This window comes from Taudactylus pleione, unplaced genomic scaffold, assembly GCF_031769625.1.
Source record: "Taudactylus pleione unplaced genomic scaffold, aTauple2 ptg001314l, whole genome shotgun sequence".
Taxonomy (NCBI): domain Eukaryota; kingdom Metazoa; phylum Chordata; class Amphibia; order Anura; family Myobatrachidae; genus Taudactylus; species Taudactylus pleione.
The window spans coordinates 12,258,048-12,271,576 of NW_028285714.1; the positions used below are offsets into that span (position 1 = coordinate 12,258,048).

The window sequence follows — 13,529 nt, forward strand, 5'->3', positions numbered from 1 at the left end:
ATATATTATGTAAGATGATCATGACAATAAATACATTTTACACAAGTGACTCTTCCACCAATTTAGCCGTGAATAGAAAGACACAATAAATTTGTTATAAAACAGATTAATCTCTATTTATATAGGTGTGTCCATTCACTAGATTGTTTAACACATTTTCATAACCTTTCTGCATTATTGCATATATTTCTTAATTTTTCAAGTGGAAGGCTAACAGACCAAAACATTACGGAGCATTATGTAATTCTAAAACACATATCTCACCAATAAGATACAAGCCTACTAGAAGCTAACATTACTATATTATCATTTGTATAGCATTGTTGTCCTATTTCTAATTATTTTTCTAAATAATTCATTTATTTTTCCTCTTCTACCTTACCTGAAGTAGCGCTGATTCCCTGCTCGTCTTTTTGACCAATAGAGCCCTTATCACCCTTTACTCCTGGAGGACCAAGTTTTCCTGGTGGTCCCAGATTCCCTCGAGAGCCTTGTAGACCTGTGTAAGATTGCAGCAGTAAGTCATGTCTAATAGCAAGTAGTACAAGTATTGTTTAAACTGGAATTTTAATTTGTTCAAGGACAATAACTGTAGAATTGTAACAAGATAAACATAGATCAAAATCATACATTGAGGGCCTCATTTAGAGCTAAATCCATCTAAAGAATTCAAGTTTGCTCTTGTAGAAATCATATTGTGTTGCTTATGCAATTATATTATGCAGGAAAATTACTTCCAGTAGCCAGCTTTATTTTAATATGCTAAAAGCTCTATCATATTGAGAAAAGAGTTCATATATAAATCCTACAGCCCAGCATAGCTATTGCAGTTGCCTCCATTGATAACTTTGCCATGCCATCCTACAGTGTGAATGTGTGACCCATCAAAGATGGTCAATGCATTTTGCAGAGGGGACAAGGACTGGTTGATGAAATGATAAGTCACTGCTTACCACTGTCAGCCAGTATCGTCAAGGAGCTGGGCATAACTCATTTGCCTAGACAAACTTTATTAAATTGTGGTAGAAGATGTTCCATTGCTGCAATAAGTTACAATATGACATCTATGCTATTGCCACAAACAATTAAACATACAACTAAATCTGCCCATTTTAAATGCATATGGTTTTGCCAAAGTCTAAAATTGCACCTTCCATCCATATTTTCTACTAACTCTGGGCCTTATTCAGACCCGCTCGCGAGCGCTGAGTGCTCGCAAGCGGGTCGATGTTGCCAAAGTGCGCATGTGCACGACCTGAATAACGATGGCCAAGCCATCATTATGGGTCTCGCACCAAAGGGGGGCGTGCTGTTGATGGTGATTGACAGCATGCCCCCTTTGGTGGGCGTGCCGGGTCCATGGCTGCCCAGACGGAGGCATTCCCATGGGAACGCCTACCGTCTGGGGCCAGCCCCAGTGACATCACTAGTAAGTCAGTGTGCTGAGGAACAATAGGGCTTAAAAAAAACCCTCTCTTTTCTACTTGATATGATCCCTCCCTTTCATGTACCTGAAAAAAGAAATACCAGATTGATTGAGCAGCTGCCATTTTTTTGTTTGTGGTTTAATTTTTTGCACAGCAGACGTATAAGCTTTTATACCAGCATACCACATCAATGTGGTTTGAGAGCAGTAAACCAACTATTGATGAACAATCCTATATATCAGGGACCGGACATTGATTTTGTCATTACTTTATTAAACTAAAGTCTAATCAGGAACAATTTCTATTTCGATGGGAATTACTATCTTCAATTAGCCAGATGCGCAATGGGTTCGGCCGTAGCACCATCCTTTGCGAACTGCTATACAGTATATTTACTGTGCAAATTAGATTCCAAATGGATTTTCCATTTGGATACTTTGTCTCCCAAGGGCCTAAATGAGCAACTAGGATTACAATGTTTCCTGTAATGGTATATAGATCCTAGCGGGAGGTCTTTTCAAAGGGCTCCTATTTTTTGATATGTTAGGCTACAGTATGTATAATATTACATATGTTTGTTGCTTTAGACTTTGTTTGTATGCCCTCTACTAATGTCCATATGGATTTATTATACTGTTACTTTCATTTGCTGAGAATAATGGTTGATATAGAGTTGTCATATACATAATGTTCCTCCAACAGTACAAGTGCTAAATACTTTGATTTGTACGCCTTAGGTTTCCATACTACTATGCATTATCTGTCCCTATGGTGATGGTGTAGTTACATGTTTTTGATGTCAGAGGAAAGCCGCATCTGCGACGAGCTCCCCAGCATCAGTTCACTCACCGTGTTGCATATTTAAGGTAAGATATTTTGTACTGTTTCTTCTTATCCTGACGAAGGAACCATTAAAGGTTCTGAAACATTGATACAGTACCGTGTGGGTCATTTGTGATTATTTTTCAAGCCGCCTTTTGCCTTATATACATCCTCACCCAATGGAATGAGGTAATTTGGAGGGCACCAGACATGAGTGTGGTATAATAGCATGGTAGTGGTAGCTAACTGCCAAGTATTTATATATATATATATATATATATATATATATATATATATATAGTATATCTCTTTAGGTTATACATTTGCTTAATTAGGGCACTCAGAAGAAAAGTAATTTTTTAGAAAAGTATAAGTAGGAAAATATAATAATAAATTAGATAGGTATATACCAACAATAAAATAGAAAATACAAAAATATTTTTTTTATATAAAATGTAATAGAGAAAGTTTTCTCAAGTATATAAAGTATAACTCATAAATATATAAAATCCTAATAATATACATATAAAACATATGTGTATAATAACACACAAAGACACCAGTGGTGAGATCCAAAGGTCCCATTGCATTTGAAAAAAAAGATAGCTGTTACCTCAAACACAGTAGGTAGTAACACATGCTAAAAAACACTAGTATGAGGAAAGAAAGAACCCCACAGGAGGACCTAGGTTTTACCCATATAACCCTGTTTAGCTCCATTAAAGGGATCACCCTACAAGACCACTAGTTAGGAGAGGTATAGGAATTAGCATAACAGATACCAAAACTCAGGAAGAACATAAGTGGATACTAGAGCAGAGACCAGCTCCAGAAACCTAAATCCACCGTTTCATTAAGCCCTTCAGGAGCCAGTGTTCACAGGGTGTGTATCCAGAAGGCCTCTTGAACATACAGCGTATGAAACCTGTAGCCCCCTCTTTCAGTGGGAAAAATATGTTCAGTGCCCACCAGCGTTAGTTACTTGGGATCCCTAGAATGTTGGAGTGCAAAATGTCTTGAAACACCATGTTGACTGAAACCATACATAATGTTCCTATGATGTTCTAAGAACCTCGTTTGAAGTAATCTAGTAGTTCTCCCTACATAGTTGAGCTTGCATGGACACTGAAGCATATATATCACATATGTGCTTTTACAATTAATATATGACCTAATGGGAAAAACAATAGCTGAATGTGAAGACATAAAGGAGCTAATTTTGTGTTTAATGTGTCCACAGTTAATGCAACGTGTGCTAGCACTTTTGAAACAGCCCACACTTTTCGGTAACCAGCTAGAAGACTTAGAACCTATACTAGAGTTCATTCCTTTGTTCCTATAGAAACTTGGAGCTAACAGATTCTTTAGGTTGTCAGCTCTCTTGAATACTATAGTTGGTTTGGGTTCAAGTTCATTTTTCAACAATGGATCTAAACATAGCATACTTAAGTTTTTGGCAAAGATCTTATGTATCAGATGCGAACAACTGTTATGTTTAGAGATGAAGATATTAGATTTATCCAAAGAAAAATCCAACTTCTATTTAGTAGAGAGGTTCAAAAGAGTACTACGATCTAATCTAAGAGATTCCATTAATAGAGGTTCAGGATAGTTTTTTCTTTAAATACCTCCACAAGAATGGAGGCCTGTGTAGTAAATACATCTTTGGAGGAACAGTTGCGACGTAGCTGCCTGAACTGGCCCGATGGAATATTGTCAAGCCAGCTCCTGCGGTGATTGTTTGTATAGTCGATATAGTTGTTAGTGTCAACATCCTTATTTAAAGTACTAGTTTGGATGGTGCCATCAACAATATTAAGCCTAATATCCAAAAATGTGATAGTGGAAGAGTGAAAAGTGCTCATGAAGGTTAAATTATAATCATTCTGATTAAGATATTCCACAAAATCTATAATAGATTGCTCATCCCCATCCCATACAAAAAATAAGTAATCTATAAAGTACCTGAAAAGAGGATCAGATTCGCACTGAATCTGCCAACCCAGATGAGCCGCTCCTCATAGTGGCCCATATAGAGGGTGCTTGGTGTGATACTTGGTGTGAACCTGGTCCCCATCGCTGTGCCAGGGCATTGTAAATAGTGAATATGATCAAAAACAAAATTATTGTGAATCAATATAAAGTGAATACAAGACAAAATAAAATCACATTGTGCCCTCTCAATCTTATCCTCCAAAAGTCAAAAAGATTCCACCACTTCAATCTCTTTCTCATGAGGAATATTCATATATAGTGCACTTATGTCACATGTCAAAAATTTATAGTGTGGTAGCCACTTAATAGTGGAAATCGAGTTCAAAAAGTCGGTGGTAACTTTTAGATGTGATTTAAGAAAAGAAACTCGTGGTTGTAAAAAGTGATCAACATAAAAAGATAGATTAGCAGTAAGAGAACCATTTCTGCCCATTATAGATGGCTCAATATACCTGCCTCATGGGTTTTTACTCCATGCCCATGACTGCCTTAAATTGAGTGGTGAGTGACTTTAACATCACTGAGGATCCACCACCATTCCCCAAATTGGGAGAGAGACACTGGTGAATTTCTATTTTGTGCAACTAAGCATTCAATTTTACATGTACTCCTCTATGGGTTCCCTTACATGCTGAACTATCTATTCCTGATTAATCACAGTCAGTTCATTTATTCTTTCCCATAGGGAACTACACTAGATTTTCTACTGGTGGTGTAGTCATGTACAGTGCTGTATTGTATTTGTCATATAACTTTTTATTGTTGATTTTAGGAACTGCAGTTCTGATATTAGATTTATTGTTGCCATTTTGAATATCATAAAATAAATGTCTATGTAGAAAGGATAGACCAGACGACACTCATCCGGACTTGAAAAAATACAAATGTGGTTTATTTAAGCTGACGTTTCAAGGCTCATAAGCCTTTTCATCAGGGTACAAACAATGTGATAAAGGTAAAAACATACCTTAAATACATAAGAAGTGCAAGAGGTGACGTGATCACTCAACCATCTCCTGCCGCCTCCCGTTGCTAACATCTTAGACAAATACCAAATTGGATGATAAACTCCCATTTGTGACTGAATATACCTTAGCTAGTCCAGTGGTATCTAAAGCAGCAAAAGCTCTCTGGCCGATAAGAGCCACGGACAAGGATCTTCGTTCGCTACAACATAAGAAACATCTTATTAGTTACAAAAGGGGAAGAAATTTAAGAGATTTATTAGTGAAAGCGGATATTGGTCCTTTGTTGCAACAAATAAGAACAGGTGTTACTGTTGTATTTCCTGTGTCACATGTGGGTACTTGGAAATAGGACCCTCTTTTATTCATCTGCATATGGGAAAGAAGATAAAAATTCAGCATGCTCTTACATGCACAATATGTCATTTATCTCATCACATGTCCGTGCGGACTCAGTTATAATGGACAAACAATGCGTATGTTTAAGGAACGTATGGCCACCCACCGGTCATTCATTAATAAGTGGGCATTGGCCGGAAGGGAATCGGACCACCCAGTGGTTCATTACTAATCACCAACTATCTTCTCTGCGGTATAAGATTATCAACCACATCCCCCCTTTGATTAGAGGTGGAGATTAGGTAAAAAAACTCCTGCAGACAGAACCCAAGTGGATTCGCCGCTTGGACACTATATATCCCAGGGTTTTAAATTAAAAAGTTTCATGGCATGCTTTTGCGTGACAGGGATTTTAACAATGATTATTTATCCCTTAATAGTGTGTAGTATACAGTATTTAGATATGTTACTTTTTTGTGTGATATGTTTCTCAGCTCTATTATCCATCATTCTTTATTTATTTTTACTCTCCATTGACACCAGATTTTTATGTATTTTTATGTATTTTTTACTATTATGTAACATTTTGCTATATATATTTTATTTTCTTGTATCACTTAGCACGTTCGTCTGACCCCTCTCTCCCCCGTCCATGTATTATCAAAGGGCAGGCTGTTTATTTTGTGGTTTCTATGACCACCATCCAGGAGCGTCACTGTAACTATGGTTACTCCTTCCAGCCTTTTCACTCATCCGACAAGCAGTTACGCTGTTTGGCTCTTTCAGATGACATCACGCCCCCTGCAACACTCGGGTGGCGGCGGGAGATGGACGAATGATCACGTCACCTCTTGCACTTTGTATGTATTTAAAGTATGTTTTTACCCTTATTACATTGTTTGTAGCCTGATGAAAAGGCTTATGAGCCTTGAAACATTGGCTTAAATAAACCACATTTGTACTTTTTCAAGTCCAGATGAGTGCCGCCTGGTCTATCATTTCTACATTGACATTTCTTCTATATACACATATTTACAGTATATATAAATATGTATACAAACACACACACATACATATACACATATAACAAAAAATGGTGTCCAGCGCTATAAATACTTGCTATACTGTTCCAAAAACATATAGAAAGTACACTCCTCATCAAATGAGTGGCAGCTCCTGTGGTCTCCAATGACAGACTGTTGCTCAATAAGTCCGCAAATAAAAGTGTTCAAAAAATTGTGAGACTTTGGCGCCCTCTAGTGTATGGAATCCAATAAAACACTGTAGTGTGATTGAAAACTTTATCTCTTTAACAGGACAACTCTCATATAGCAGCAATCAAAAAAGGGGGGAGAGACATGGGCAATATGAAAAAAAGAAATATAAATGTGTATTAATAAAAATTATCTTATTCAAATATGAATACCATCACCCACATGTGATGTGATCTACATCCAGCAGCTCACTCTGCTGTATAAAAAAGTGCATATGTGTCACACTTACTGCAAAAAAGTGCTTAGTGCAAAAACAAACAAAAATCAAATATATAAACATAATATAGCAGCAAATATATATGAAGTGCACCGTGCTTGTGCAAAAAACTGCTAACAATAATATTCAAGTGCACCGTGCTATGTGCAAAAATTCACTAGACCAATATTCCTTTTGAAACCAAAAATAAAGTGCAAGTGTTCATACCAGGGGACCTCACGATCTCATCCTGCCATCCACACTGTCACTCACTGTCACTGTCACTGTCAAACCATATTATATATGGCTTGGACAAATATAAATAATTCCAGTAAGTATTATGACAAATACATTTAATGGAAAAAAAAATCTAAAACCTACATTAAAGTAAAAGAAGATCAGCTTACCTGTTCACAGAGTATGGATCAATGACACCGCATAACCCTCAACGCGTTTCGTCAGCCACAAGTAAGGCAGGACTTCTTCAGGAGGATGTTAAGATGCCAACCAGAAACTTACTTATGTACCCCTAACAATATGCATTAATTAGCCTAATTGGACAAAATGGCGGATTCATCTTCCGGACAAACCCTATGCATCATGGGAAGAAGGTCAAAATGACCCAGCTATAATACATATTAGAAGTGGACTTAGGGATCTATGTCCCACATTCTAAATGGCGTTTTGGATCACTGACCTTCCGGTCTTGATGACGCGCCATCCTGCATGTCCGCCTCCAATAAGATCCCCCTCCATTGCCTCTAAGGGCCAATGGGGAATACAATACTGTATGCGACATCCGGTCACCTATCACCGTTGCTCCACATGATGATGCTCCGTCCAGAGTGTCCATCATTATGAGCATCACACCGCAACTCCAGTCGAGGTGGCCACTGGGAAATGTAGTCCTGAATCAGGCGCACCTGCCGTGTTTCCCAAAGCACTCAATGCAGAAACATAACTGCAGGATAGACACATAGGTCACTGGAAAAAAGGTAAAACAGTATCAACTGTGCCTCAAAATAACAATTAGCATATGGTCAAAAATAAACTAGTAAATGTATATTAATGCTCAGCAGCCATTTTATTGGAGACAAATTAAATTCCAAAAGACGGCGGCCACTTTTTCAAAGTCCTTATCTTCACAGGGTTTATAAAAACATTATAAAAAAATCTTTATTCAGTAAATGTAATAAAAAGATAATAAAAAGGTATAAAAGGAGGTTTGCTTGGCACACTATTACAACATAAATATAGATTAGCTACAGCAAACAACAAATACATAATATGAATAAAAACAAATCATATAAAAATACAATATCTAAAAAATACACAAGACTGAGAAAGAACCATAATTAACATAAATTAAAGAAAATGGGCGATTTCATAGTTCTCATTGAGACCTTTTGGAATTAATGTATCCAAGTGGAAAATCCAAGTCATCTCTCTTCTTAATAACTTGTTTTCCAAGTCTGCCCCTCTGCTACCCAACTGGACATGTTCAATGCCCCCAAATCTAAAACTACTGGGGTCTGCATTATGATAAGTCATAAAATGTCTTGGCACTGCATGAAAATCCTGTTTATTTTTAATACTTCTTATATGCTCCTGAATCCATATCTTAAGTGGGCATTTCGTCTTCCCTAAATATTGCTGTCCGCAACCACATTCCAGGAGATAAACTACATTTGTTGTATTACAATTACAGAAATCCTTCATTCGAAACTTTACCAGACCATCAGACACCATGCATAACGTGCATGGTGTAGAGCATGCACATTTACAAATGTTACAATGACCACATATATAAAAAACCTTTAGCTTTATGTCCCCATATGCCTGTATTTGTATTTGTAGGACCTGGTAGCATACTGAGAGCTAAAATATCTTTCAGATTGCGTTCTCTCCTGTACACTATCTTAGGTTTCTCAGGTAAGACATCAACAAGGAGGGGATCATTCTTTAGTAAACTCCAATGTTTTTGAAAGGTTTTTCTAATTCTTTTATCCTGATCATTAAAATCCATAATGAAAAGAACTTGGTCCTCCTTTTTTACATGGTTTTTATTCTTATAGACCAATAATTCATCCCTCTCTCTATCATTGATGCTCATAGTTGCTTCTCTAATGAGTGCTTTAGGATATCCCCTTTCTTCAAACCTCTCATTGAAGACACAGATTTGTTTCTGAAATTCTTCTTTTGTGTCACAATTCCACTTTATCCTACATAGTTGTGAGAAGGGTATATTATCCTTCCAGGACTGTGCATGTCCGCTCTTATAGTGCACATAACTGTTTGTGTCTACAGTTTTTAAATTATTTGAGGTATATATTACATTTTTAACTGTTGATATGGTCAAATCTAAAAATTCAATAGACTCCTTCTGAATATTAAAAGTGAATGATAAATTATAATCATTCTGACTAATATAAGACATAAAACTAGTAAAATCTTCCACAGAACCCTCCCATATCAACAGAATATCATCAATGTAATGTTTAAAAATGATGAGGTTTTTCTTAAAAGGATGATCCCCATATATGTATCTCTGGCCCCAGCTTCACATATGGAGATTGGCGAAGCTGGGAGCAAAAACGGTGCCCATTGCTGTGCCGCAGACCTGTAAATAAAATCCTCCAAGAACTTAAAATAATTATGTTTTAAAATATATCGTATCAAAGTACAAATAAAATCTGTGTTGTTCATTAAGTGTGGTATCAGCATCCAAAAATTCTCTGCATGTTGCAATCCCCTTTTCATGAACAATAGAAGTATATAGAGATTGAACATCCACCGTTGCCCAATAATAATTCTCTTTCAATAAAAACCCCTTTTAAATCTGTAAAACTTCTGAGGTACTTGCTGTGTGGGAATCTATTCCCGATATAATCGGCCTCTCCGGTGGATTTATTGTTTGTGAATTTTTGGCAAAAAATAAAATATTGGAATAATTGGGTTATTTATGTTTAAAATTTCAAATTCCTCTTTACTTAAAATCTTATCCTTAAAACTTTTAGCTATTAGTGGTTTAAATTCATCCAGAAAGTCATTAGTAGGATCCTTTGAAAGTAATTCATAAGAGTTAACATCCCCAGTAATCTAAAGTCTTCTTTTTCATAATTAATACGATTCATTATAACCAGGCCACCCCCCTTATCTGCCTGTTTAAAAACCAAATTATCATTAGATTTAAGTTTTTTCAATGAACATTTCTCAAAATTACTCAAGTTATTCATCCCAGATTTTTTAATATCATCTCCACATAAATCTTTCTTCACATTCTGATAAAATTAATCTATATAGCTACTTTTAGATTCTTGTGGGTAAAATTTATAGACTAGTTTTAACCCAGATCTAGAGTTAGTCTCGTAATTTTTAAGGATACCTGAATCTTTCTTAATACATTGTCTTTTCAAAGTCAATTTACGGACAAATTTATTTAAATCAGTAAAGAGTTGAAATGTATTTAGTGGGGCCACAGGTGCAAAATATAAAACCTTTTTCAAGAGAGAAACATCTGAGTGTGAAAGATAGATTGAAAATACCAATTTTTGGGGGGTCTTTCTCTTTTACTGATACCTCATGTTTATCCTTCTTTTCCTGCTGTAATCTTTTTCTTCCTCCTCTCCTTCCTCGTCTTCTATATAACCACTTTTTATAGGAGGTGTTCTGTGCAGGTTCTCTGTCAGCATAGGGTAAGGTTTTTTTCGGACGAAGGGGGCATCCGGGGAAAAAAAATCATTATCAGAATTTAATCAATTAAAAACAGAGAATCTATTGTGTGTTTTTATTCTTGGCATTTCATATTTATCAAATTGTCTTTTGGGCTTAAAAGGGATCGTGGTCCATTCACTATATTTTTTTGATTTTAGGTTTTCTTTCCCATTAAAGTGCCTTGTGTTATTATTCCAATGTTTAAATTTATCATTGGTATTATCTAGCTTATCTCGAAAAAAAAATTTCTCCTTGGTGCATATGATCTCATCCTCTATTTTATCTATTTTCTTACATAGAACAATCTCTTTAGCCTTAAATTCTTCGATATTTTGGATGGTTCTAGCATACTATCCTTATTTTTAATCTCCTTTTCTAATTGATCTAGTTCCCTCTTTCTTTCTTTAGTAATTAATTGCATTAGTTTAATTGAGCAATCATGAAGTATCAGATCCCAATCCTTCTGGAACTGATCATTAACTGTGGGGAAGGTGGGTTTCTTCAAAATCCTTAATCTCCTGGGAATCCTATTGACCTTAATGTATTGCTCTAAACTCATATTGTCCCACCATAATTTAACTTCTTTGGTGAGTAATTTCTCAAGCTCCCAAAAAGTATCATCTAAAGATGTATTTGGACTATCCTGTATACTACTCTGATTTTCATTAAAAATCCTTTGGACATTATTAGACCTTTTTGTGTTTCCACATCCATGTATTCTAAAGAGACTCATACTGTGCAAATGTATTAATGCCCAGTCACCAGCTATTACACCCTGTAGAGCAACCTCAACACAATGTACAACAAAAAATGGTGTCCAGCACTATAAATACTTGGTATACTGTCTCTCTTCCAAAGGTTATTTCTTAGAAATCTCAAAAACAAATAGAAAGTACACTCCTCATCAAATGAGTGGCAGCTCCTGTGGTCTCCAACGACAGACTGTTGCTCAAAAAGTCTGCAAATAAAAGTGTTAAAAAAATTGTGAGATTTTGGCGCCCTCCAGCAGCTCACTGCAGTTTTTTTGACAAGCATGGTGCACTTCATATATATTTGCTGCTATATTCTATTTATATATTTGAATTTTTTGTTTTTGTTTTTGCACTAAGCACTTTTTTGCAGTAAGTGTGACACATATGCACTTTTTGATACAGCAGAGTGAGCTGCTGGATGTAGATCACATCACATGTGGGTGATGGTATTCATAATTGAATAAGATTCTTTTTATTAATACACATTTTTATTTCTTTTTTTCATATTGCCCACGTCTCTCCCCCCTTTTTTGATTGCTGCTATATGAGAGTTGTCCTATTAAAGAGATAAAGTTTTCAATCACACTACAGTGTTTTATTGGATTCCATACACTAGAGGGCGCCAAAGTCTCACAATGTTTTGAACACATATATATATATATATATATATATATATATATACACAATCAGGTGCATAAATATTAGGACATTGACAGAATTTTCATATTTTGGCCTCTATTCACCACCACAATGGCTTTGAAATGAAACAAACAAGATGTGCTTTAACTGCAGACTTTCAGGTTTAATTTGAGGGTAATTACATCCAAATCAGGTGAACGGTGTAGGAATTACAACGGTTTCTATATGTGCCTCCCAAAAGTAATGGGACTATCAACTCAAAAGCTATTTCATGGACAGGTGTGGGCTATTCCCTCATTATTTCATTATCAATTAAGCAGGTAAAAGGAGTTGATTCTAGGTGTGACATTTGCATTTGGAATCAGTTACTGTCGACTCTCAATATGAGATCCAAAGAGCTGTCACTATCAGTGAAGAAAGCCATCAATAGGCTGAAAAATCAAAACAAACCCATCAGAGTGATGGTAAAAACATTAGGTGTGGCCAAATCAACTGTTTGGAACATTCTTAAAAAGAAAGAACGCACCGGAGAGCTCAGCAACACCAAAAGACCCGAAGACCACGGAAAACAATTGTGGTGGATGACAGAAGAATTATTTCCCTGGTGAAGAAAAACCCCTTCACAACAGTTGGCCAAATCAAGAACACTCTCCAGGAGGTAGGTGTATATGTGTCAAAGTCAACAATCAAGAGAAGACTTCACAAGAGTGAATATAGAGGGTTCACCACAAGATGTAAACCATTGGTGAGCCACAAAAACAGGAAGCCCAGATTAGAGTTTGCCAAACAACATCTAAAAAAGCCATTACAGTTCTGGAACAACATCCTATAGACAGATGAGACAAATATCAACTTGTACCAGAGTGATGGGAAGAGAAGAGTATGGAGAAGGAAAGGAATTGCTCATGATCCAAAACATACCACCACATCAGTGAAGCATGGTGGTGGTAGTGTCATGGTGTGGGCATGTATGGCTGCCAATGGACCTGGTTCCCTTGTATTTATTGATGATGTGACTGCTGACATAAGCAGCAGAATGAATTCTGAAGTGTTTCGGACAATATTATATGCTCATATTCAGTCAAATGCTTCAGAACTCATTGGACAGCGCTTCACAGTGCAGATGGACAATGATCCGAAGCATACTGCAAAAGCAACTAAAGAGTTTTTTAAGGCTAAAACGTGGAATGTTATGCAATGGCCAAGTCAATCCCCTGACCTGAATCCGATTGAGCATGCATTTCACTTGATGAAGACAAAACTGAAGGGAAAATGCCCCAAGAACAAGCAGGAACTGAAGACATTTGCAGTAGAGGCCTGGCAGAGCATCACCAGGGATGTCTATGCGTGATGTCTGGTCTGGTGATGTCTATGCGTTCCAGACTTCAGGTTGTGATTGCCTGCAA

General features: G+C 36.5%; 1 protein-coding gene across 1 annotated transcript in view; it reads right to left on the bottom strand.

Annotated features, from left to right (window-relative positions):
- LOC148443262 (pulmonary surfactant-associated protein D-like) overlaps nt 1-13,529 on the bottom strand; it is a 250,002-nt gene that overhangs the window by 128,450 nt on the left and 108,023 nt on the right. Inside the window, exon 7 of the mRNA XM_088463112.1 lies at nt 419-499. Within this exon, the coding sequence (XP_088319238.1) occupies nt 419-499 (81 nt within the window). The remainder of the gene's footprint in view (nt 1-418; nt 500-13,529) is intronic.